The sequence below is a fragment of the Loxodonta africana genome, chromosome 10 (genome assembly GCF_030014295.1).
Source record: "Loxodonta africana isolate mLoxAfr1 chromosome 10, mLoxAfr1.hap2, whole genome shotgun sequence".
NCBI lineage: Eukaryota > Metazoa > Chordata > Mammalia > Proboscidea > Elephantidae > Loxodonta > Loxodonta africana.
In genome coordinates this window covers 87,366,296-87,387,773 of record NC_087351.1, presented here as the reverse complement: position 1 = coordinate 87,387,773, position 21,478 = coordinate 87,366,296, and the positions used below count along the sequence as shown (strand labels likewise).

The 21,478-nt window shown below is 40.7% G+C and overlaps 1 protein-coding gene across 3 annotated transcripts in view; it reads left to right on the top strand.

Annotated features, from left to right (window-relative positions):
- The window catches only part of NEK9 (NIMA related kinase 9), a 50,254-nt gene that overhangs the window by 20,347 nt on the left and 8,429 nt on the right, over window positions 1–21,478 (top strand). For 2 of the 3 annotated variants that reach the window (XM_003408779.4, XM_064292759.1), the window contains exons 9-21: window positions 1,577–1,627; window positions 2,256–2,448; window positions 5,846–5,990; window positions 6,623–6,823; window positions 7,014–7,060; window positions 8,315–8,470; window positions 9,959–10,067; window positions 10,570–10,731; window positions 14,151–14,321; window positions 15,349–15,408; window positions 17,637–17,842; window positions 18,925–19,086; window positions 20,359–20,565. In XM_003408779.4, coding sequence (XP_003408827.1) covers window positions 1,577–1,627; window positions 2,256–2,448; window positions 5,846–5,990; window positions 6,623–6,823; window positions 7,014–7,060; window positions 8,315–8,470; window positions 9,959–10,067; window positions 10,570–10,731; window positions 14,151–14,321; window positions 15,349–15,408; window positions 17,637–17,842; window positions 18,925–19,086; window positions 20,359–20,565 — 1,870 coding nt within the window. The remainder of the gene's footprint in view (window positions 1–1,576; window positions 1,628–2,255; window positions 2,449–5,845; window positions 5,991–6,622; window positions 6,824–7,013; window positions 7,061–8,314; window positions 8,471–9,958; window positions 10,068–10,569; window positions 10,732–14,150; window positions 14,322–15,348; window positions 15,409–17,636; window positions 17,843–18,924; window positions 19,087–20,358; window positions 20,566–21,478) is intronic. The other variant, XM_023546371.2, reaches the window with a different exon arrangement.

The window sequence follows — 21,478 nt, the reverse complement described above, 5'->3', positions numbered from 1 at the left end:
GCTTTCCTATACTCACCAGTTCAGAGTCCCTCAAAGCACCTTTTCCTTGTTGTATTTGTGGAAGAGAGTCAAGACAATGGCTTTTTATCCCACCATCTTCCAGAATTCCTATTTTGTTTTTAAGATAGAAAGGGGGAGGTAGGAAGTGATGGAGACGGGAGCGGGGGGGGAGGGGTGGGGGGCACTTACTTGATAAGCTAGAATTCCTTCTGAGCTACATAGAATACTTTCAGAATGGAGATAAAATGTAGTCGTAGTCAATAAATATTTGCATACCTCCTGTGTGCAAGACATCGTTCTAGGGAATATCCTCCAGTTTTTAATTTAATAGCAGTAGGAAGAATATGTTATGTACATCTCTGAGTTACAAGGAGGATTGCGATGGTTCTATAAAGGAGTTAAACACAGATGCTATCAAGGTTTAAAGGGGGGAGGGAGTGCTAGCATCTGCTTAGAGGAATTAGAGGCTTTCTGTAAGACGTGAGATTTGAAATGGTACATAAGAGAGAATTTTCCAGACAGAAAATAGCATAAGCAAAAACACAGACATAGGAAGCTGTGAAAAACATACTGGAAACACAAAGTCCTATTTGACTAGACCAATGGTTCTAGATCTGAGGCTATCAATAACAACACCTCCAGAGCTTTCAAAAAATACCCGTGTCTGGGCACCACCCTGGGAGTTCAGATATAAGTGACTTAAGCTGAATGAGAACTGTGGGCTAGAACACGGGGTGTAAGTAGAGGGAAGGAAGGCCTGAAAGGTAGGTAGGGAATCTTGAATGTCAAGCTGAGGAATTTGTGCTTAATTCAGAGCTATTGGATGTTTATGAGAGGACAGTTTATGTGATTAGAGGTATGCCTAAGGAAGAGCTATTTAACAGTACTAATACAGTGTTCTATCAGTATAGGACTGATTAAAGTGGGTTAGGACTTCGGTAAGTGAGACCAGTTAGGAGATGCTACCAGTCCAGGTGAGAAGTAGAGCTGACCAGAACTAAGATGGTGAGACTGGAAAGGAAGAGATGAGTATAGAAGGGACAGTATAGGTAGAATCTATAGAATTTGAATATGAAGAAAAAGAGAGGGGTGAGTCAGAGGTTTTAGGATTTTAAGGTTAGAGATTTTAAGCCCAGTTGACTGGGAGAATGGAGGTGCCAGTTACTGAAATAGGAGAGTCAGGAAGAAAAACTGGCTTGGGTGAAAGATAATGAGCCCAGATACGGAAATATTGGGTTTGGGGAGTCAGTGGGAAGACTAAACGGATGTATCTAACAGATACTTAAAAATGTGTATCAGAGAGTCTTGAGGCTCTGGAGCATTTCTTAGAGATAGAAGGCAAATGGCCCCAAACTGCTGGCCCCCTTGTATCTAATGAATTCCCCGATTCCAGGCCTATAAACCTGGTACCTAGGGTAATTATTTGAATTGAATTAAGTTGCTTTCCTAAAAGTATTGTAATATTATAAGAGGCATTGGTTTATAAGAAGATTAAATCTGTGAACTGTATTAAGAGATGCCAGTGCAATATAGAAACCTATGTTTCACTCGTATATCTTTGCTTTTCTCTTGATAGGGAGATGGAAGAAAGAGTCACACTACTTAATGCACCGACAAAGAGACCAAGGTAATGCTCAAGAGACTTCAGAAAATTAATTTACCCTATGTTTTTAAAGTTACCACTGGAAACCCTGGTGGCATAGTAGTTAAGTGCTATGGCTGCTAACCAAAAGGTTGGCAATTTGAATCCACCAGGTGGTCCTTGGAAACTCTATAGGGTAGTTCCGCTCTGTCCTATACGGTCACTATTAGTCGGAATCGACTCGACAGTAACAGGTTTGGTTTTTTGGTAAGTTACCACTAGGCAGTCTTTCTTGGGTCTGTACATTGTTTGATCCTCGTACCCTCTGGCATCCTTTTAGGAGCCAATATCTGCTTAAATTTTAGATAGTAATTTCTGGGAAGAAGAAAGCTATCATTTCATTCTCATCTGAAAATGGACATCATTACCATCATGAATGTTGAAAAGTGTAGGTGTAAGGATCAGACTGGAATCTGATCCAGGACAGCTGTGATTAAACCCTGAGACAGAAATTGCAAAGCCTGCTATGATAGAGGGTTGAAATAAGTTGTCAAGGAAGAATTTAGTTTCTCATACCATAATTGGCAGTTTTTCTCAAAGAAGAGATAAGAAACATTTTTCTCTGATTTGGTTTTTATGTTAAATATGCCTTTGTGTTGGGGGTTGTTGGCAGGTCAAGCACTGTGACCGAAGCACCCATTGCTGTGGTAACATCGAGAACCAGTGAAGTCTATGTTTGGGGAGGTGGAAAATCCACTCCCCAGAAACTGGATGTCATCAAGAGTGGCTGTAGTGCCCGGCAGGTGTGTGCAGGAAATACTCACTTTGCTGTGGTCACAGTGGAGAAGGAACTATACACCTGGGTGGTAAGTGAGAGCTAAGTACTTTGTATCAGTGCGACAAGCCTAATTGTTTACTGGGTCCAGGATGTCTGAGTTTTGTGTTAGCTGGACATGTGCTATGAGAGTAGTAGCATGGGATGATGGAATGTAAGCTTTTATGAGAGCAGGGATTTTGTCTGTTTAGGTTCCTGATGTATCCCTAGTTCCTGGTGCATACTAGGTCCCCTGTAAATATGATTTGAATAAATGAATGAGTAAGAGAGAGAGAAGCCCTGGGCTTGGACTTAGGAGACTGGACTCTCCCATTTACAGCTGGGTAATCTCAAACAAGTCACTTAACTACTCTGTTCTATTACCATTAGGTTTAGAGCAATCAGTGTCTGTGAAATGGTTTTTTAAACACATAAAGCACCATATACTATGTTGGGCAAACTCTGAGACCTCTGCCAGTGATCGAAGACGGCTTGAGTAGAATTTTCCTTAACAAAAAGTGTTTCTGTATGTTGATCGATCGATTTTTTTTTCTCATTGCAAAAGTGTCATATTTATTATAAAAAAGAAAAATGTGGAACATACAAAAAAACACAAAGAAAATTAAAATCACCTATGATGATACCACACAGACGTAACTGCCATAAACATGTTCCCAGTCTTTTTCTGTATATGCATGTGTGTATTTTCCTCTATAAAAATGGGATTGTATTATATCGGGCATACTGCTCTTTAATCTGTTTTTTTCGCTTACTGTTATCCCCTATGCATTTCTGCCATTGAATAGTCTTCTAAATTAACATTTGTCAGGGGCCCCAAGATCACCCCCAAGTTTGATGATTCATCAGGAGAACTCAGAGAACTCAGCATATAGTCGTAGAACCATTATTATTATACTGAAAGAACTTTAAAAAAAAAATCAAACCTATTGCCGTCGAATTTGTTCCAACTCATAGCAACCCTACAGGACAGAGTAGAACTGCCCATGGGTTTTCCAAGGCTGTAATCTTCACGAAAATAGACTGCCACATCTTTCTCCTGTGGAGTGGCTGGTGGGTTCGAACTGCCAACCTTTTGGTTAGCAGCTGAGCACTTAACTACTGTGCCACCAGGTTCCTTACTGAAAGGATACAAAGCAAAATTAGCAAAGGGAAAAGGCACGTGAGGTAAAGTCCAGAGGAAACCAGGCTCAGGCTTCCAAAAGTCTTCTCTCAGTGGAGTCACACAGAACATTCTTAATTACTCCAGCAATGAGTTGTGACAACAAGTGTAAAATGTTGCCTGCCAGGATGTTCATTAGACACTCAATACTGAAGGTTTTATTGGGTGCCGATCACATAGGCACCCCTACCTAGCACATACCAACATCCCAGACTCCCAGAAGGAAAGCAGGTGTTCAGCGTAAACCATTTTGTTTGTACAAACAGTTTAGGTACAGTGAGTCACTCTTACCAGGGAATGGTAGGAACACTCCTGAAACCTAAGTTCATAGACGCCAGCCAAGGATTAACCTCACAAGCAGGTCTTAGAATAACAGTCCCAGACCTATGTTAATTCTTCTATACAATATCATTATGCTTTTCTTTTTTAAAAGAGCCCTACCGTTTGCCTATTTAGCCTTCTGCTAGTCTCCGCAACTATTGTAAACATATCCCATTCACTGCCAACCTCTGACCCTCCCCTCACCTCTTCCTTTTAGCAATTGGCCTCACATTTTTCCTTAACTTAATGTTAAAAGGACACCATTAAAATGAACTCGCTCAGTTTGGTACCAGTGACCCTATATCCACACCCATATTTTCTTCATTTTTTTTTCCTTTCTTTTTGGAACTAGCCCCTCCCCTGGGCCCTCTTAGAGACCTGGCTTCATCAATTCTATGCTTTCCCTCTATTCTCTGTCTTCATCTCTTTCTTTGTACTAGCTCCTTTCCGTTTGCTTTTAAACCTACTCAGTGCTCTCGGTTCTTAAGGGAACCTTCCTCACCCTTTTGTTCCCGTCTAGATTCCACTGTCTCTCACCTTCTTGAACCAGTTGCCTGTGTTTACTATCTACTTCCTTATGTCCTATTCTGTCCTCATTTGCCTACAGTGCAGCTTCCATCCCTGCCCTTCCATTGAAACTGGTTTAAACAAATGGCTTATAAATTGCTAAAATAAAACAGATATTTTTTTAATCCATACCTTGCCTGACATTGGGCAGCACTTGACATAGTTGGCCACTTTCTCCTGGAAGCTTTGTCTTCCCTTGGCTTCCTTGACAGCATGTTCTCTTGGCCTTGCTCCTGTCTCTTTGGCTATGCCTTTTCAGGCTCATTCCTTTACCTCACCTTGTCTTAGGCTGTTGGTTCTTCTCAACCTTCCTCCTCTCTCTAAGGGAGCTCATTTTGTGCAGTGGTTTCAGATACCTTCCTGGGGTGGGGGAGGGGACTATATTTGTCTTACTCACTGCTTTATCACCAGTGTGTGACAGAGCAGACACTCCAGATACCTTCCTGGGCGGGGGGGGGGGGGGGGGGGGAGACTGTATTTGTCTTACTGCTTTATCACCAGTGTGTGACAGAGCAGACACTCACCTATTTATTGATTGAAAGAATGGTTGAGCCTCCGTTGTAGAATGTTGACTTGCTGTTACTTGCTAAAACCCTATGCCTTAAAGAATAAACCTGGGGGGAAGAGGGGGACTGCCAGAAGTGCAGTGAAACTACTGCCTTAAAAAACATTTATATAAGGACTTGGGAGTCACTGAATGGAAAGAATTACTTATCTTTATAAAATTGTTGAAACATCAATTTGGACTATTCCCAGTGCTGTATAACAGCCTCTTTGATGTAGCCAGATTCTTTCCAACTGTTCCATGTTTCAGGGAATCCAAACAAAAAACCAAACCTATTGTCATTGAGTCAATTCCAAATCATAGCAACCCTATAGGACAGAGTAGAACTGCCCCATATGGTTTCCAAGGAGCAGCCGGTGGATTCAAACTGCTGACATTTTGGTTAACAGCCAAATGCATAACCACAGCACCAGCAGGGCTCCATTCAAGGAAACAGTGGCCAAAATTTGTAAAACTTCTAATAAGGATTTCTAAGAGGCTGTACTTAAATTAGACTCTATAAAAAAGTTTTCACCATTACCCATAATGAAATATATGGTTTACCTTAGACTTGAAAGAGAAAAACAAAATTGGGGATGTATCTTTTTAAGGCATAGTAGGTCTCAATCTGGATATACTTTAATCTTCTTTACCTGTTGGCAAGAGGTTTATACTGCCTACTACTGAAAAGTTTAATCTCCTTACCAATTTTTTGCTAATTTCTAAACTTCTAACTGATTTTGTCATTATTGTTTTTCTTCATAAGAAGTTATCTTGAAGATTAGATTTTTCATGAAAAGTTAATGTAAAACTTCACAAGATATCTTTATTTCACAGAACATGCAAGGGGGTACTAAACTCCATGGTCAGCTGGGCCATGGAGACAAAGCCTCCTATCGACAGCCAAAGCATGTGGAAAAGTTGCAAGGCAAAGCTATCCATCAGGTGTCCTGTGGTGATGATTTCACGGTCTGTGTGACAGGTAAGCCATCAGCAGGAGCACAGAAATACATTTAATGTGCGATGTGCTTAATGTGATATAGTCTCAGTTAGGATTTTACAACAAAAGGCAGCATGCAGAGAACCAAAAGATACTACACAAGTGTATGCATTAATGACGACGTGCCCAATCTGCTGTAGTATTAGGGGTGATGAGGAAGGAGAAGGCAGGTGGATAACAGGAGAGGTAGAATCAGGAGAAATGTGCTGAGTGTCCCAACTGAGGAACTTACCAGGAAAAAAAGAATCTCACCACACAGTCAGGATGTGGATAATACTAAATCAGGAGTCAAGAGCTGAAATCTAGATTTGGTCTAGTCAGTACTTGTTTTATGATTTCTTGGTTCTTTTTTTTTTTTTTGGCTATGAAATAGAGAAGGCCCCAGTAAAATTTTAAGCCCCTTTAACATGATACTGTTACTGTTATTGTAACAGTACATGTGACACCCTAAATATAAACAGCTCTTGATTTGCATGGTCTAGCCTTAGGATTTCTATATGTTCATCTCATGTGAGATCATTGGCTGGGGAGGCTTCATTCCAGCCTCGCCTATCCTTCTGATTGGACAGAGTCAGACAGTTCTTTGATAGGTTCCGTTTTCCTTCCTTCCACAGATGAGGGTCAGCTCTATGCCTTTGGATCAGATTATTATGGCTGCATGGGGGTGGACAAGGTTGCTGGCCCTGAAGTGCTAGAACCCATGCAGCTAAACTTCTTCCTCAGCAATCCAGTGGAGCAGGTCTCCTGTGGAGATAATCACGTGGTGGTTTTGACACGAAACAAGGACGTCTATTCTTGGGGCTGTGGAGAGTATGGTAGGTGTAGCCTTGTCTCTGTCCACTTATTCCCAGGTGCACGACTTGACTTCAGGCCTATATGTATCCAAACACAGCGTGCTGCCTCTATTTGAAGAGTGTTAATTCAGTAAAAGAGAATCTTAAAAACATTTGCATTGAGCAGAAGGCCCTTAAATTTTAATAATTATTTTTCTTATGTATGACTCAGGACGGCTGGGTTTGGATTCAGAAGAGGATTATTACACACCACAAAAGGTAAAATCAGAAGCAACTTCTTCCTAAAGCCTATTTCGTCACACTGACTTGAGTAATATGATCCTCTTTCCCTGACTCCTCATGTAAAGGAATTTAATTCTGAAATATTTCCTGTCTGTGAGACTGACAATCCAGGATTCCTGATTTAACGCAATATGGTCCTTTCATCTGACTAAATCATAGAAAGTTGAGAAAAAGGAAGCAGCCACTGTGGATCTTGTAGAATCATGTCTTATTCAGAGACAAATGCTAAAGTCAGCATGTACAGTGAAAAAGGTCACCCATAGTTAGATATACCCTGGGAAATTCTTCAAGAAGGGATCGGAAAGCAATATGCTCTCTCTTAACCCAACACAGCTATTTTCCCCTCCCGTTTCTTCAGTCGAACACCAGATAAAGTAGTTGTTTGTATTTAGGGGTCATGTTGTATGAAACATAATACCTAGTTACTCTCAGCACTGCAACAGTGGGCACTTTGAGAGGCTCATAGAAGCTGAAACCCGCGGAGGGAAGATCATGGTCACATCTTCTGCCTCACACCTGCTCTAGGGCACAGGCTTACTTGCTAGAAGGTTGAGTGTAATCATCTATGCCGTTTACTGTTAACAATTTTTATTTGCATATTTAAAATTTAATTATGTATTTATGGGAACTATAAATACAAGGCTATTCCTCTTCCAAAAAAGCTGCGGTAGAGCATTTGAGGTTTGGGGTTTCACAGATACCCATCTTTGCTTCATCTGTCTCCTCCCACCATTCTCCAGCCCTGCCTAGTTAGCTGTGGAGGGATGTGAGCACATGGAAGTCCTGGCTGTTCTCTCAGTACTCAGTTACCTCACTTATAAAATGACCGGAGTGGAACCGCACAGGGCTACTGAGTTTGTTCTATAACGTTCATGGAGCCTTCTGTCTCAGAGGACAAAATCAGCAATGAATTGAAGCTTTTCCTTTCCCACTTGTTCTGAGAAATCTCCTGAAGTAAGACCTGTTGCTAAAACAAACTTCAGCAGGGACTCTCTGTTTAGTTGGCCTGGAACTGCCTTCTCTGACTTTACATTTTAAAACTCAAGTTCTTTGTTGAAAACAGTAGCCTCTAAGCTCTGGGCAAATCTGAAGAGAGTAGAGCAACCTTTACTTCTCTGTAGCCTTTCTGCTGAATGCAGCATGTCCCTTTTGAAAGTATTTGAGGGTTTTTCCCCCCCCCCAATACTAGTTATATATTTAGGATTTTTATTCTGATTTTTTTTCTTGCAGGTGGATGTTCCCAAGGCCTTGATTATTGTCTCAGTTCAGTGTGGCTGTGATGGGACATTTCTGCTGACCCAGTCAGGCAAAGTGCTGGCCTGTGGACTCAATGAGTTCAACAAACTGGGCCTGAATCAGTGCATGTCTGGAATCATCAACCATGAAGTGAGTGCCCCCTTTGGTGTCCTAACCACGTTGTCAGAACTTCTCTGGGTAGGAATTCTTTGGAATGCTATTATTGGTTAGTGATCATGGAATTTGAATTAAGAATATAATTATAATCTCACAGGCATTATGTTCAACAAAAGAAGGCCGCCACAAAAGAGTACATACTGTTAGGTTCCATTTATATGAAGTTTAAGAATAGCCAGAATTAACCTATGATGGTAGAAATCAGAATAATGGTTACCTCTAGGAGTCGGGGTATAGGTATAACTGAGAAGGGTTGGGGGTGTCCTAGCATGATGGAAGTGGCCTATACCTTGATTTGGGTGGTGGTTTTGCAAGTATATACACGCAAAAAATCTCATCAAGCTGTAAGGTATTTTACAGTATACCAGTTATACAGCAATAAATATTACAAAGAATAAAGGGATGGAATTCAGGTTCTGCTGTATCATCGAAATAGGTATGAGAAAATTAATGTTATGAAAAGAAACATATTTCCATGCATCGCTTCCCTGCAGAATTTTTTGGGTTCATTGCTCTCAAAGCACAGATCCTGTGCAGATTTACTAAATGTAATTACCATTCTCCCCCTTCAAGGATGTCATGAAATTCACCAGATACTAAGTCTTAGTCTTCTCTTTGTCATTGCTAAAGAATCAAGAGACCAGTTTGCTGACTCAAATGAAAAAGATAAAGATTAATTTTTAAGTAGTCTCTGAAGAGCTAGGCTGCTAACCAAAAGGTTTGAATCCACCAGCCGCTCCTGGGAAACCATATAGGGCAGTTCTGCTCTGTCCTATTTGCTCTGTCCTATAGGGTTGCTATGAGTCAGAATCACTCAGTTACTAAGTTGTGATTCTTAGTTAGGGGAATGAGTACAAATTCTGTGTAGAGGCTGGGGAGGGTGTCTATGTAGTTTGAAAAAGCATGTTCAGAATTACCATTACATGATTTGTGTTTTGTTGTAATATTGGATTTCTTGTGAAATTTGAGAGGATGTGTATGTGAGAGGATGGGTTTTTTATGCTTATACAAAAGGAACATGGTTTTTAACAAGCTGAGAAACAATGCCCTATAGATGAAATTAGATCATATTAAACTGGCTGCTTTGTGGGCTGGAGAGCATCCTCAGTATTTTAACTCTGTCCTGCCCTTGTTAGGTATGCAGAATATATAACTAAGACAAATGCCAATGATTCTATCCTTAAATACTTTCTGGGATGGAGTGTTCCTGTTTCGCATATCCTAATTCAGAATCTGAAACTTCTGTTGTCAGAAAGTCCCACTACATATGCTAATTAAACCCTCTGATTACCTATTGAGCCTATTTCTTCTTGTATTCAACTGGAGATGAAGAGCTACCTGGCACCTTCTTCTTAGTAACATGGCGTGTCTGAAAGGCTTTTTGGGCACCAGGACCGTTTCCCAGCCTGATTATACCTCCACTTTTTACGTCACAAACCTTTGTGTTTTACCTTGTTTCAGGCGTACCATGAAGTTCCCTACACAACTTCCTTTACCTTGGCCAAACAGTTGTCCTTTTATAAGATCAGAACCATTGCCCCAGGCAAGACTCACACAGCTGCTATTGATGGTGAGTTGATTTACAGCTGTATACACATGCTCTGCTAGCTCAGTCTTGTTTATCAAGTATTATCTCTTCTTAACAATACATCCATTCCCCTGATCCCCCCAGCATCATCATTAACAAATTACATATTCAAGCACATGTTTTTGTTGATAATTATTATAAATGCAAAATAAATACATTCTTAATGAAAACACCACAACTGTAATTCCAGACACCTGTTGTCTCTAACTAGCACTTTCTGTGAGTGCTCTTAAGTCACGTAGTACCCATTTTCTACATTGAAATGCACTAGTGGAGAGAAAATATAATATTGAGTCACCTATTGGGTCGAACTGGTCATAGTTCTTAGATAACCTAGCTGTCCTAGGTCCAGGACTGTGAGCTAGCTTTATGTCTGGACACTCCAATCATCAGAAGCTACTCCAGGGAGCTCTGCATTGGTTGTGTTTTCCCTCTGTTCCTTGACCTGTTTGTGCCTGGTTATTTGTTTTTGCTTCTCTCTCAGAGCGAGGCCGGCTGCTGACCTTTGGCTGCAACAAGTGTGGGCAGCTGGGTGTTGGGAATTATAAGAAGCGTCTAGGAATCAACCTGTTGGGGGGACCCTTAGGTGGGAAGCAAGTGATCAGGGTCTCCTGCGGTGATGAGTTTACCATTGCTGCCACTGATGGTGAGTCTGTCCACAGCATTTCAAGATTTCTGGGCAAATGGCTATGCTTTAATTCTTGACTGGGAGAGAGATGGATTGGGTTTTTTTTTGTATAGCTGGATCATAATTTACTTTTTTATTTGTATTATATTGGTGGCAGTTGTTATGCATAAGGAGTTTCATTGACTTTTCATGTATTCAACATAGTAATTATTTTTAAAAAGTCAGATTTTTAGGTAATGGCAAGTTAGTATTCTAATTCCCTACTTTTTTAATCTTCAACTTTTTTGGTAAAATGTTTCAAGAATTAGTAAATACTTTTTTTTTTCTATATATACCTTCGCCCAGCACCAAGTTCTTAATAAATGTTGGCTGGTTGGCTGGAAAGAACAATAACTTTGCTCCTTTGCTGAAGTCAGCTGTACTACAGTGATGTCCATATGGACTGCTGAGGCTTGAAGGGCTGTTTTCCTCTATATTGTGTGTCTCTCAGATTTCTGAGGTAGCCTAACTGATTTTTCTTCTCTCTTTTCTCTCATAGCTGTCTCTGTATCATCTTCACCTATCACCACTTCTCTTGTTTACTGCCACTTTTGCTATCTTTCATTCTCTTCCCTCTTTCTTTTTTCTCTTAACTCTTTTCTGTCTTCCTGCATCTTCTGAACTCTTGATTTTTGTAGCCACTTCTTTCCTATGACTGGTGAACAACAAATCACCTTTCATCTTCTTATCTCTTGACTCATTTCATCTTTTTTTGTTGCTGCCCATGTTCTGAGATGTCTTTGTTTTCTTCTGGTCTGTACCTATTGTGTAGGGATAGTGTCAGATAAGTGATCTGTTACCATATTTAATTAAGTTACCCAGCTTTCAGAGTAGCTGCTAGGGTTTCAGAAGCAAACTATTTAGGTCAGACTTAGATAAAAGGAGACAATAACTAGAAGGGGACAGGGTCAAGATGTCACTGAGGTTTACATTTAGTGCGACAAGTCTTCCACAGCACTTTCTGACAGGCCCTTAGAGAGTTAATGTTTCTTGAGGAAGTCTGTGTACTTCCTCAGTTAAACTTGAGAATGGGACGTTCTGTGACTGGACATATTACCTCTTGATGAATGTTCCTGTACTCCTCTGAACTGTACTTGATAGCTTCATTCATGCAGCAAACATAAACTGAGTGCCTACTATGCTCCAGGTCCTCTTTTAGGCTCTGGGAGTATAGAATGAGTCTGAGAAAGCCCCGTCCACAAGGAGCTCATGGTCTTACCCGTATTACCTGTTGCCGTCGAGTCGATTCCAACTCCTAGTGACCCTGTAGTACAGAGTAGAACTGTCCCATAGAGTTTCCAAGGAGCACCTGGTGGATTCAAACTGCTTACCTTTTGGTTAGCAGCCGTAGCTCTTAACCACTACGCCACCAGGGTTTCCGCTCATAGTCTAGTAGAGTGCATGTAAATAGACTAGTACAGGCAGGTATATCATGTGTCACGATAGCAGTATCCAACTCCTCTAAGCTTTGGAGTACCGCAGGGCTCAATCCTCTGCTGCTCCGCTGTCTACCATCACTCCCTAAGTGATCTCATTCCTTAAATCCTCTATACTCTGACAGCTTTATATCACCTCCCCTACCCTCCAGACTCATTTATTGAACAACTCGATTTGGATGTGTAAAGATAGGAGGCTATGTAATAAATAGCTCAGTTTTCCCTAGTCAGCCCTGATTCATGCCTGTTATCCTGGCTTAATCATTAATTGCACCCTCTTGTTGTTCAAAAATACCCTAATTTGGATAGAAGTTATAGGCATCTCAAACAAATTTAGTATATCCAAAATCAGACTTCTGGTTTTCTGCTCAGACCTGTTCCTCCTGTAGCCTTCCCATCTCAATGGCAGCTCCATCCTATACCCCCAATCCCATATACCAGCAAATCCTCTTGATTATCTTCAGAATATGTCCAACCACTTCTTACCATCTCCATCACTATAACTGGTCCAGGCCTCCTTATCTCACACCAGGTTATTGCAATTGCCTCAGCTAGTCTCCTTGCTTCAATCTTTGCTCCTCTGGCATTGGTTCTCCACATGGCAGCCTAAGAGATCCTTTTAAATACCTTCTGCTCAGAACCTCTAGTGGTTTTCTATCTCAACCATTAAAGCCAAAGTCATGACAATGGTGTGCATGGCCCTGTATGACAAGGAGCCCAGCCACCTCCTGACCTCTTCTACCACTGTCCCCTCTCTTACTCTGCTCTAGTTGCAGGGGCCCCTTTGCTCCTTGTTCAAACTACTCATGTGCCCTGTGCAGGGCATTTGCACTTGCTGTTCCCTCTGCCTGGAAGGCTTTCCCCCTAGATATCCATACAGCTGTCTCCCTCCTTTCAAACAGATCTCTGCTCAAGTGTCAAAAAGGACTTCTCTGACTACCTTATCTAGAGTGACACCCCACCAGACTCTGTAATTCCTTATTTCCGCTTATTTTTCTAGACCATTTATCTTCTTCATAGTACTTATTACTATCTGTTATTTTATCTAGTGCTGCTATAACGGAACTACCACAAGCGGATGGCTTTAACAAAGAGAAATTTATGTCCTCACAATAAAGTAGGCTAAAAGTCCAAATTCAGGGCGTCAGCTCCAGGGCTAGCCTTTCTTTCTCTGTTGGCTCTGGAGGAAGGTCCTTCTCATCAGTCTTGCCCTGGACTAGGAGCTTCTCCGCACAGGAACCCTGGGTCCAAAGGATGTATTCTGCTCCTGGCACAGCTTTCTTGGTGGCATGAGGTCCCCCTGTCTCTCTGCTGGCTTCTCTCTTTTATATCCCCAAAGAAACAGTCTGATCCTGTAGATTGAGTCCTGCCTCATCAACACAACTGCCACCCGTCCCCACTCATTAACATCATAGAGGCAGGATTTACAACATATAGGAAAGTCACATTAGATGACAAAATGGTGGCCCATCACACAATACTGGGAATCATGGTCTAGCCAAATTGATACACACATTTATGGGAGACAAAATCCAATTTATGACACTACCTGAATTAGTAGATATTTATTCATTTATGCGTTGTCAGTTTCCTCCCCCCATGAGAATGTTACTTCCACAAGGCAGGGACTTTGTTTTGTTCACTGCACTATCCCCAGCACCTCAAACAGTGCTTGTCATGAAGTAGATGCCCAATAAATATTTGTTGAATGAGGGACCAAGACAAAGTTGTTGAATGAGTACGTGAATGAATAAATGGATGATGGCTTTACATAGGAGGAGTGGTCATTTTTACCCAGGTACAATCTGGAAGAGTTTAGGCTTTGTATAGTGGAATAAGCAGCTTTCCCTCGTTGAGGATGTAGTGGGAAGTTTTTCTAGTGCTGGGGCATAAAAATGGGAAACAGAGAATTGGGAAGCTACTGTCCTGTTAAACTACTTGCTATTTAATTTTTTTTTCTAGATAATCACATTTTTGCCTGGGGCAATGGTGGTAATGGCCGCCTGGCAATGACCCCCACTGAGAGACCTCATGGCTCTGATATTTGTACCTCCTGGCCTCGGCCTATTTTTGGATCTCTGCATCACGTCCCAGACCTGTCTTGCCGTGGCTGGCATACTATTCTCATTGTTGGTAAGGATTTCGTATGTGTGAGGTTGGGACGGTTTTCGCAGAGGATAGACCCACACCTAGGGTATTGGTGGTCACATTCTTGGAAACAAAAGTGTCCTGAAGAAAGGAGACTGTTTCTGTAAGTCTTATGATCAGGGATGCCATACCTAGTGGCAGGGACAGAACATTGTCATTTCCAGAACTCTGTTACCTGCTACTTTCTTGATCATTCTGCAACATGATAACTTTGGGCTCTGCCCCACTTTCCATAGTATTTGTTATATCTCGTCATCCAGTAATTACTTACCTGAGTTCATGCTTTGTGAGAAACATTTAGTATACCTTTCAAAAGAAAACTTAAATCATAAATGCTTTCTGCATAAAGATTACTGTGTTATGAACAAATTATAAAGGCCTGTGTAAGGGTTAAGGAACCCTGGTGGCGCAGTGGTTAAAGTGCTCAGGTGCTAACCAAAAGGTCGGCAGTTGTAACCTACCAGCTGCTCCAAGGGAGAAAGATGTTGCAGACTGCTTCTGTAAAGATTTATAGCCTTGGAAGCCCTGTGGGGCAGTTCTACTCTGTCCTGTAGGGTCGCTATGAGTTGAAATTGACTGGACGGCAGTGGCTTGTCGTGGTTTGTTGTGTAAGGGTTTACAAGTCCATCCTTTTAGATGAGTGGTTCTCAACCTGGGCCGTACATTAGAATCCCCTGGGGAGTTTTTAAAATCTCATTGCCGAGACCCAACCCCTGACCAATTCAGTCGGAGTCTCTGGGGTGGGACCTAAACATCATTACTTTTTAAAGCTTCCCAATGATTCCAGTGAACAGCCAAGGTGAAAAATTGCTGCTTTAGATAGTGAATATAGTTCAAGTAGCTAGTGGTGCTTAGCCTATGATATTAATTTCTAAAGCAATAACTAATAATTATAAAGTCATCTGGCGTCAGGGATAGTAGTTATTTCCTCAATTATCTCCCTGTGCTAGTCTTCTCACTTTTCCAGGCTTTATCTGAATACAGCACTTACCTATTGAATGTTTTTCCTCAGAGAAAGTATTGAATTCTAAGACCATCCGTTCCAATAGCAGTGGCCTATCCATCGGAACTGGTAAGTAACCACGTCTCAGGTACCAGTGGTTTCCTGAAGTGTGGGTCTTTGGGTTGGATTTCATGCAGCCTCCAAAACTCAAAGGAAAATAGGGAATTTCTTTGGGAAATGGGCAATACAGTGATTAAGAGGGAGGATCATATTTTGGTGGGTTTTGCAATCAGTTATGACTTTTATGTTGTGGTCAGAGGGAGAGTGCATCTCTGCCTCCCTGCATATGGAAATAATTAAGTGGCTTGCCCTACATTATAATGTGACTTATGTATTGTTCTTTTCCTTACAATCCTAGGGGCTATGGGTTCTCTCTGCCCTTTACTTCCATGGTTTTCCCAGGGGAATTCCAGCCTACAGAAATAGTCTTTCAAAACAGGCCCTTGGAATTAAGACTCAGCTAACACTGTTAGGAAGATCAGGCCAAGGCTCTGATAATTTTCCTTTGATTGTTTTCTTCATGGCTCTCTATTATTTGGAACCATGCCAGAAAATTCAGTCTGTGTTCTGTTTGGTTTTTCTACCTGTCAGAATCTCTGTAGTCTTTGATGTTTCAGTACCTGGATTCTGATATTTTGTTGAAGCAAACAGTTAAAAGAACCAGAACAGAAACAGACTAATTCCCCAAAAAGAAACAGTTGAAAGTCTGATCTAGACTTATTGAACTTTCATTCACACATTTCACACACAAACCTATCACATCTTTTATCAGCTTACTTGAATAGTCCATTGTTCAGCATCTGTTTGTGCATGTTAATATCTGATGCAAACGATAAAACATCTTTCTGCTAAGCACAGCTGTTCTGATACAGTTTTGTTTTGCAGGAGTGGTATTTAAAGGAAAAACATAATATTAAAAGCAAACATCCATTGGCAGGAAAATGTAAACCCCACAAGAGCAGGGGAATTTTGTCTTTTTTGTTCATTAATTTTATTTGCAGCCAGCGCCTGGCCCATGGTAACTGCTCAATAAATATTTGTTGCTGGAATTTGTTATAACCACCCAGAGAAATATTATACAGGAGTGAAAATGAACATCCACAAATATTTCCATAATGTAGAGTGTAAAAAGCAATTTGTAGCACTCTACGTACCTTTTTAATAAAGTTCCAAAACAAGCAAAATAAATAACGATTGTTTAAGGATATATAAATATGTGATAGAGTTGTTTTTTTTTTTTTTAAGTGGAAGTGTTAAATACAAAATTCCTCAGAGTCTTTTCATCTGGGTCAGAGGCCAGAGAAGGAAGGAATTCATAAGACAGATAACAGTGACAGAGGTAGTGTTCAGCACTAATAGATCTTTCAGCAGTAATAGAACTGTTCTCTATTTGTGCTTTCCAGTATAGTAGCCACTAGCCACATATGACTTTTGAGTACTTGAAAAGTAGCTAGTGTGACTGAGGAACTGAATTTTTCATTTTATTTAAATTTAAAACCACATATGGCTAGTGGATAGCACAATTCTAGTTCTTCAGGTGGTGGAGCCATGTAAGTTTATTGTTAGGCATCAAAACTTACATATATGTTAGAATAGTCTTACGTATACCTCAAATATAACATAATTTTAAAAAGCCATTTAAAACAAAAAAGCAAGCTTCAGAGCTTGTCTTGGCATTTTCCCGTCTGCTGCTTCAGCAGGATCAGGATAGCAGGTGATTGCAAACGGTCCTTTACACTTAACCTTAGACTGTGCCATGCAGTTGTTTTTAGTTTTGGCGAATTTAGTTCCTTAATTGTTTTCCTTTAGCCCATATTAAGATTGAGTTCATTTCTTTACCACACATGAGCTAGTTCATATGGGTAACTTGGAATGTGCTGGATGATACAAAGGAATCAGGTATTTGTATACCAATATCTTCATAATACCTTACATTAAAAACTAAAAATGTAGTGACTTGTATCTGACTTGCACTATTGCCGTTCCACGTCATGCAATTCTAGAAACCTTTCCAGGGGTAGGAGTCCCTGGTTGGTGCAAACGGTTAATGCTCTTGGCTGCTAACCTAAAAGTTGGTAGTTCAAGTGCACCCAGAGGCAGGTCAGAAGAAAGGCCTGGTGATCTATTTCCAAAAATTCAGCCACTGGAGTATAGTTCTACTCTAACGCACATGAGTTGCTCTGAATGATAATCAGCTTGACATCAACTGATGGGTTTTCCTGGGATAAGTGGGGCTGGAGGATGGTAAATCTTGTCTCATAGCAAATGTCTCTACTTCTGTGCCGTGTATTTGTCAGTGGTTCAAAGCTCCAGCCCAGGAAGTGGCGGCAGCGGTGGCGGTGAAGAGGAGGACAGTCGGCAGGAATCTGAGACTCCTGATCCAAGTAGAGGCTTCCGAGGAACGATGGAAGCAGACCGAGGAATGGAAGGTTTAATCAGTCCCACTGAGGCCGTGGGGGTCAGTAGTGGGGCCAGCAGTTCCTGTCCTGGCTGGCTTCGAAAGGTAATTGCTTTGGCAGACGCACATTAGATAAAATATCAGGCCCTTTGCAAGGAGCAGAAGGAGCTGTCAGGATCTCTCAGTTTCTCAGGTCCTGTCAAACTGTCTTGCAGCAGACTTCTAGTTCTCTGATTTCTGCCTGGAAATATTTCTACCAAATATCCCATTCTTTTCTTTACTACAAGATGATACATAAAATGTTCTCATACCCATATTGTTTAAGTGAATGTAATTTAATACAACCTTCCCTGCTGAAGGCAGTTTTTGTAGTACATGTGAGCAAAGATCAACCTATGATTTTTTACTCTGGTTTATAGAAGTGGAATATTGGGACAGGTGAAATAGTTTACATTAGGGAAATGGTTTATGAAATTGAGGTGCAGCCATTGAAAATGTTGGAGCATATTTATTTATGTGGAAAGTTGTTCACAACATAACGATACGCAGCAAGGATGGAATATCTGAGCAGTATGGTCTCTTTTTTCCTAGAAAATATGTAATGCATAGAAGCATGTCTCCAAAACTGTATAGTATATTGAATATTTTAACAGTGGTTATCTTTGAGTGACAGAATTACTGGTGGTTTTTATTACCTTCCTTTGCCCATTTATATTTTTTATTTTCTACAGTGAACATTTACAGTCTGTGAAATCTTAAATTTTTTACCAAAAAAAAAAAAAAGGATTTTCCAAAAAGACTAAATCTGATAGTTATTTGAGGAGTATGAGAGGAGGAAACGTACACTGCTCTGTCTAGTTCCAGCCCCAGCCCTTAGCAGCCTGGCGGTCTGCCTCACTGCCACCACCTCAGAGCTTCCCACCTTGCTGAATATGTAGGACAAGTGTGTTGGGGACACTCCAGACTGTGTTCTTGACTTTGAGTTTGCATTGCATTACTATTAACGCTCTGAGGTGAGATGGCAAGTTGTCAGCAACTAGGGTGAGATATATTGTTAACCACAATAGTCCTGCCCACTAGAGGGTGCTGGTGGCATGACAGAGTGAAAGCTATAGCAAGAGAAGGGAACTTGGGAGAAAGTAAATTGTTGCAAATGTAACTGCTAAGATTCTTTCTTATATGCATAGGAGCTGGAAAACGCAGAATTCATCCCCATGCCTGACAGCCCCTCTCCCCTGAGTGCAGCTTTTTCAGAATCTGAGAAAGATACCCTGCCCTATGAAGAGCTGCAAGGACTCAAAGTGGCCTCTGAAGCTCCTTCAGAACACAAGCCTCCAGGAGTTGCCTGGGTAACTAAGCCTTTTGCCTTTGAATCACAACTAGGTAAACAGTGGCTGTGAGTTGAGCCCAGTTCTCCTGGCCTCAGCGGAAACTTTTGTGTCTTCATTGGTCTCTCTGCTGCCCTGCATTGATCAACTTATTATACTGTCTGTTCAATAGAGCTTAAAGCCTCGCCCAAGACTACACTGAGTTGCTCAGGAAGGAATTTATCCTTTCACATTTCTGACAGGCTAATGCCTTTCTACACCAGAGGATTGTCTTTCTCTTCTCTCTGCTTCAAAAGTACCAAAATTGAAATTCCAAAATCCAAATTCAGTTCAGCAAGCATGACACTGCTAGATTGGGTTGGAGACTCTAAATAAGTAAGTAGTAATGCTCATTGTAGTCTAGTGAGGGAGCAACACCTAACCTTGATAAGAAGCCAGATTGTGGTCAATAAAACTGTAAGCCAGGGTCATCAAACTTTTTCTATAAAGGGCCACATAGTAATTATTTTAGGCTTTGCAGGCCGTACACTCTCTTTTGTGACTACTCAACTATGCCATTGTAGCACAAAAGTAGTCATAGGTAACGTGTAATGAGCGAGTGTGCCTGTGTTCCAGTAAAACTGTATTTACAAAAACTGTATTTACAAATACAAAAACTGTATTTACAGTAGGCTGGATTTGGCCCATGGGCTGTTGTCTGTGAACCCCTGCTATAAGCAAAATACAGTAGAAGGGAGAATGATCCAGACTGGGACTACTGAAAAGCTTTCCAGAAGAGGTAATAAAACCTGTGAAACTTCAAGATGAATATTTGAAGACCTCTGTCATTTTAGCCTTCTAGAATTGATTTGGTCGTCCTGTTTACTAAATACTTCTGAAATCTCTTCTTAAGTGTGATCCACTCCGTCTCCTGAGTAGTGACCCTGTGGATCACAGTGCCCTCACTTCCATCATAAGGACACCGTATCCTCACTGTATCAGAAGGACTTGTTCTAAATCAAAATACGCTTTTCCCCACTTTAGCATTTTAAATGAGAGGATGTTAATACACTTTAAAATTTTTTGCAAAGCCCCCCAGAATCGGTGATTGTTGTTCATAACACATGGAAACTGGGAGTTCTCTTGCCCTGTTATGTTAGAGTCAGCTGCTCTTGTAATCCCGGTGTTTTTGTTTCTTTTGTGTATACTTCCATGTTTTATCTTGTTACTTTAAAAGTAAAATTTGAGTGTACTTGAAGTTTGGGTTGGCACTTAGGCAGGACCTCCTGTGATCTCTCTCTCTCGTCCCTACAGCCTCCTCGGCTGACTTCTGCAGTAATTTGTGCTGGGAAGGGAACACCGCCAACGCCCCCTACCTGTGCGTGTAGCACTCTGCAGGTGGAAGTTGAGAGGCTGCAGGGTTTAGTGTTAAAGTGTCTGGCTGAACAACAGAAGCTACAGCAAGAAAATCTCCAGATTTTTACCCAACTCCAGAACAAGAAATTGGAAGGAGGGCAGAAGGTAAGAGCCTTAAAAAAATAATTTATTTTAGAAGTCTATTTTGAGGAATCACAGAAACGAAACACTAAAATAGGCTTATTCCTTTGCAAGTACTTATCTTTTAATAATGTAACTTTTGTAGTGAATCCCAGAACCCTTGGGCCTTGTTCAGGTGCCTGGATTGAGTTACTTTCATCACCTGACTTCTTCTATTGCTTTTTCTTTTACTTTTTAGTATGTAAAATTTTAAATATTACAGTACAGTGATCACCCATATGTTCACCAGCTAGTTTCAACAGTTGTTAACGTGTTGCTGTATTTGCTTCAAATATGTATACGTTTTGTTTATTTTACTGAACCATTTTAAAGTAAATTATAAGAATCATGATACCAAGAAAAAAAAAAACCCCATCACCATCAAGTCGATTCCAACTCACCCCTGAATAGTTCATAATGCATCTACAAAAATAAAGACATTTTCCTGGGTAACCACAATACTTTTATCATATCTAAACAAATTGACATTAATATTCTCAATTTTCACCCAGAACCCAGTTAACATTCCAATTTTCCCACAAAAATGTCCTTTACAACTTTTTTTTTTTTTGCAGTCCAGAACCCAGTCAGGAACCCCATATTACATTGGATTATGTCTCTTAAGCCTTTTAATCTAGAACAATTCCCTCTAGCACCAACACTGATTGTTTTATTTAATATATTTTTAGGACATTGAATTGTTGAAGAAGGCAGGCCAGATATGTTATAGATTGTCCCACATTCTGGATTTGTTTTGTTTTCCTGAGGTGTTCACTTGTTCTTCTGTTACCCTGGTTTTTCTGTAAACTGGAAGTTAGATTTAAAGGCTTGATTACATTCAGGTTAAATATTTTTGGTAAAAATACTTTAGCATTTGCAATAAATAATAGTAATCATA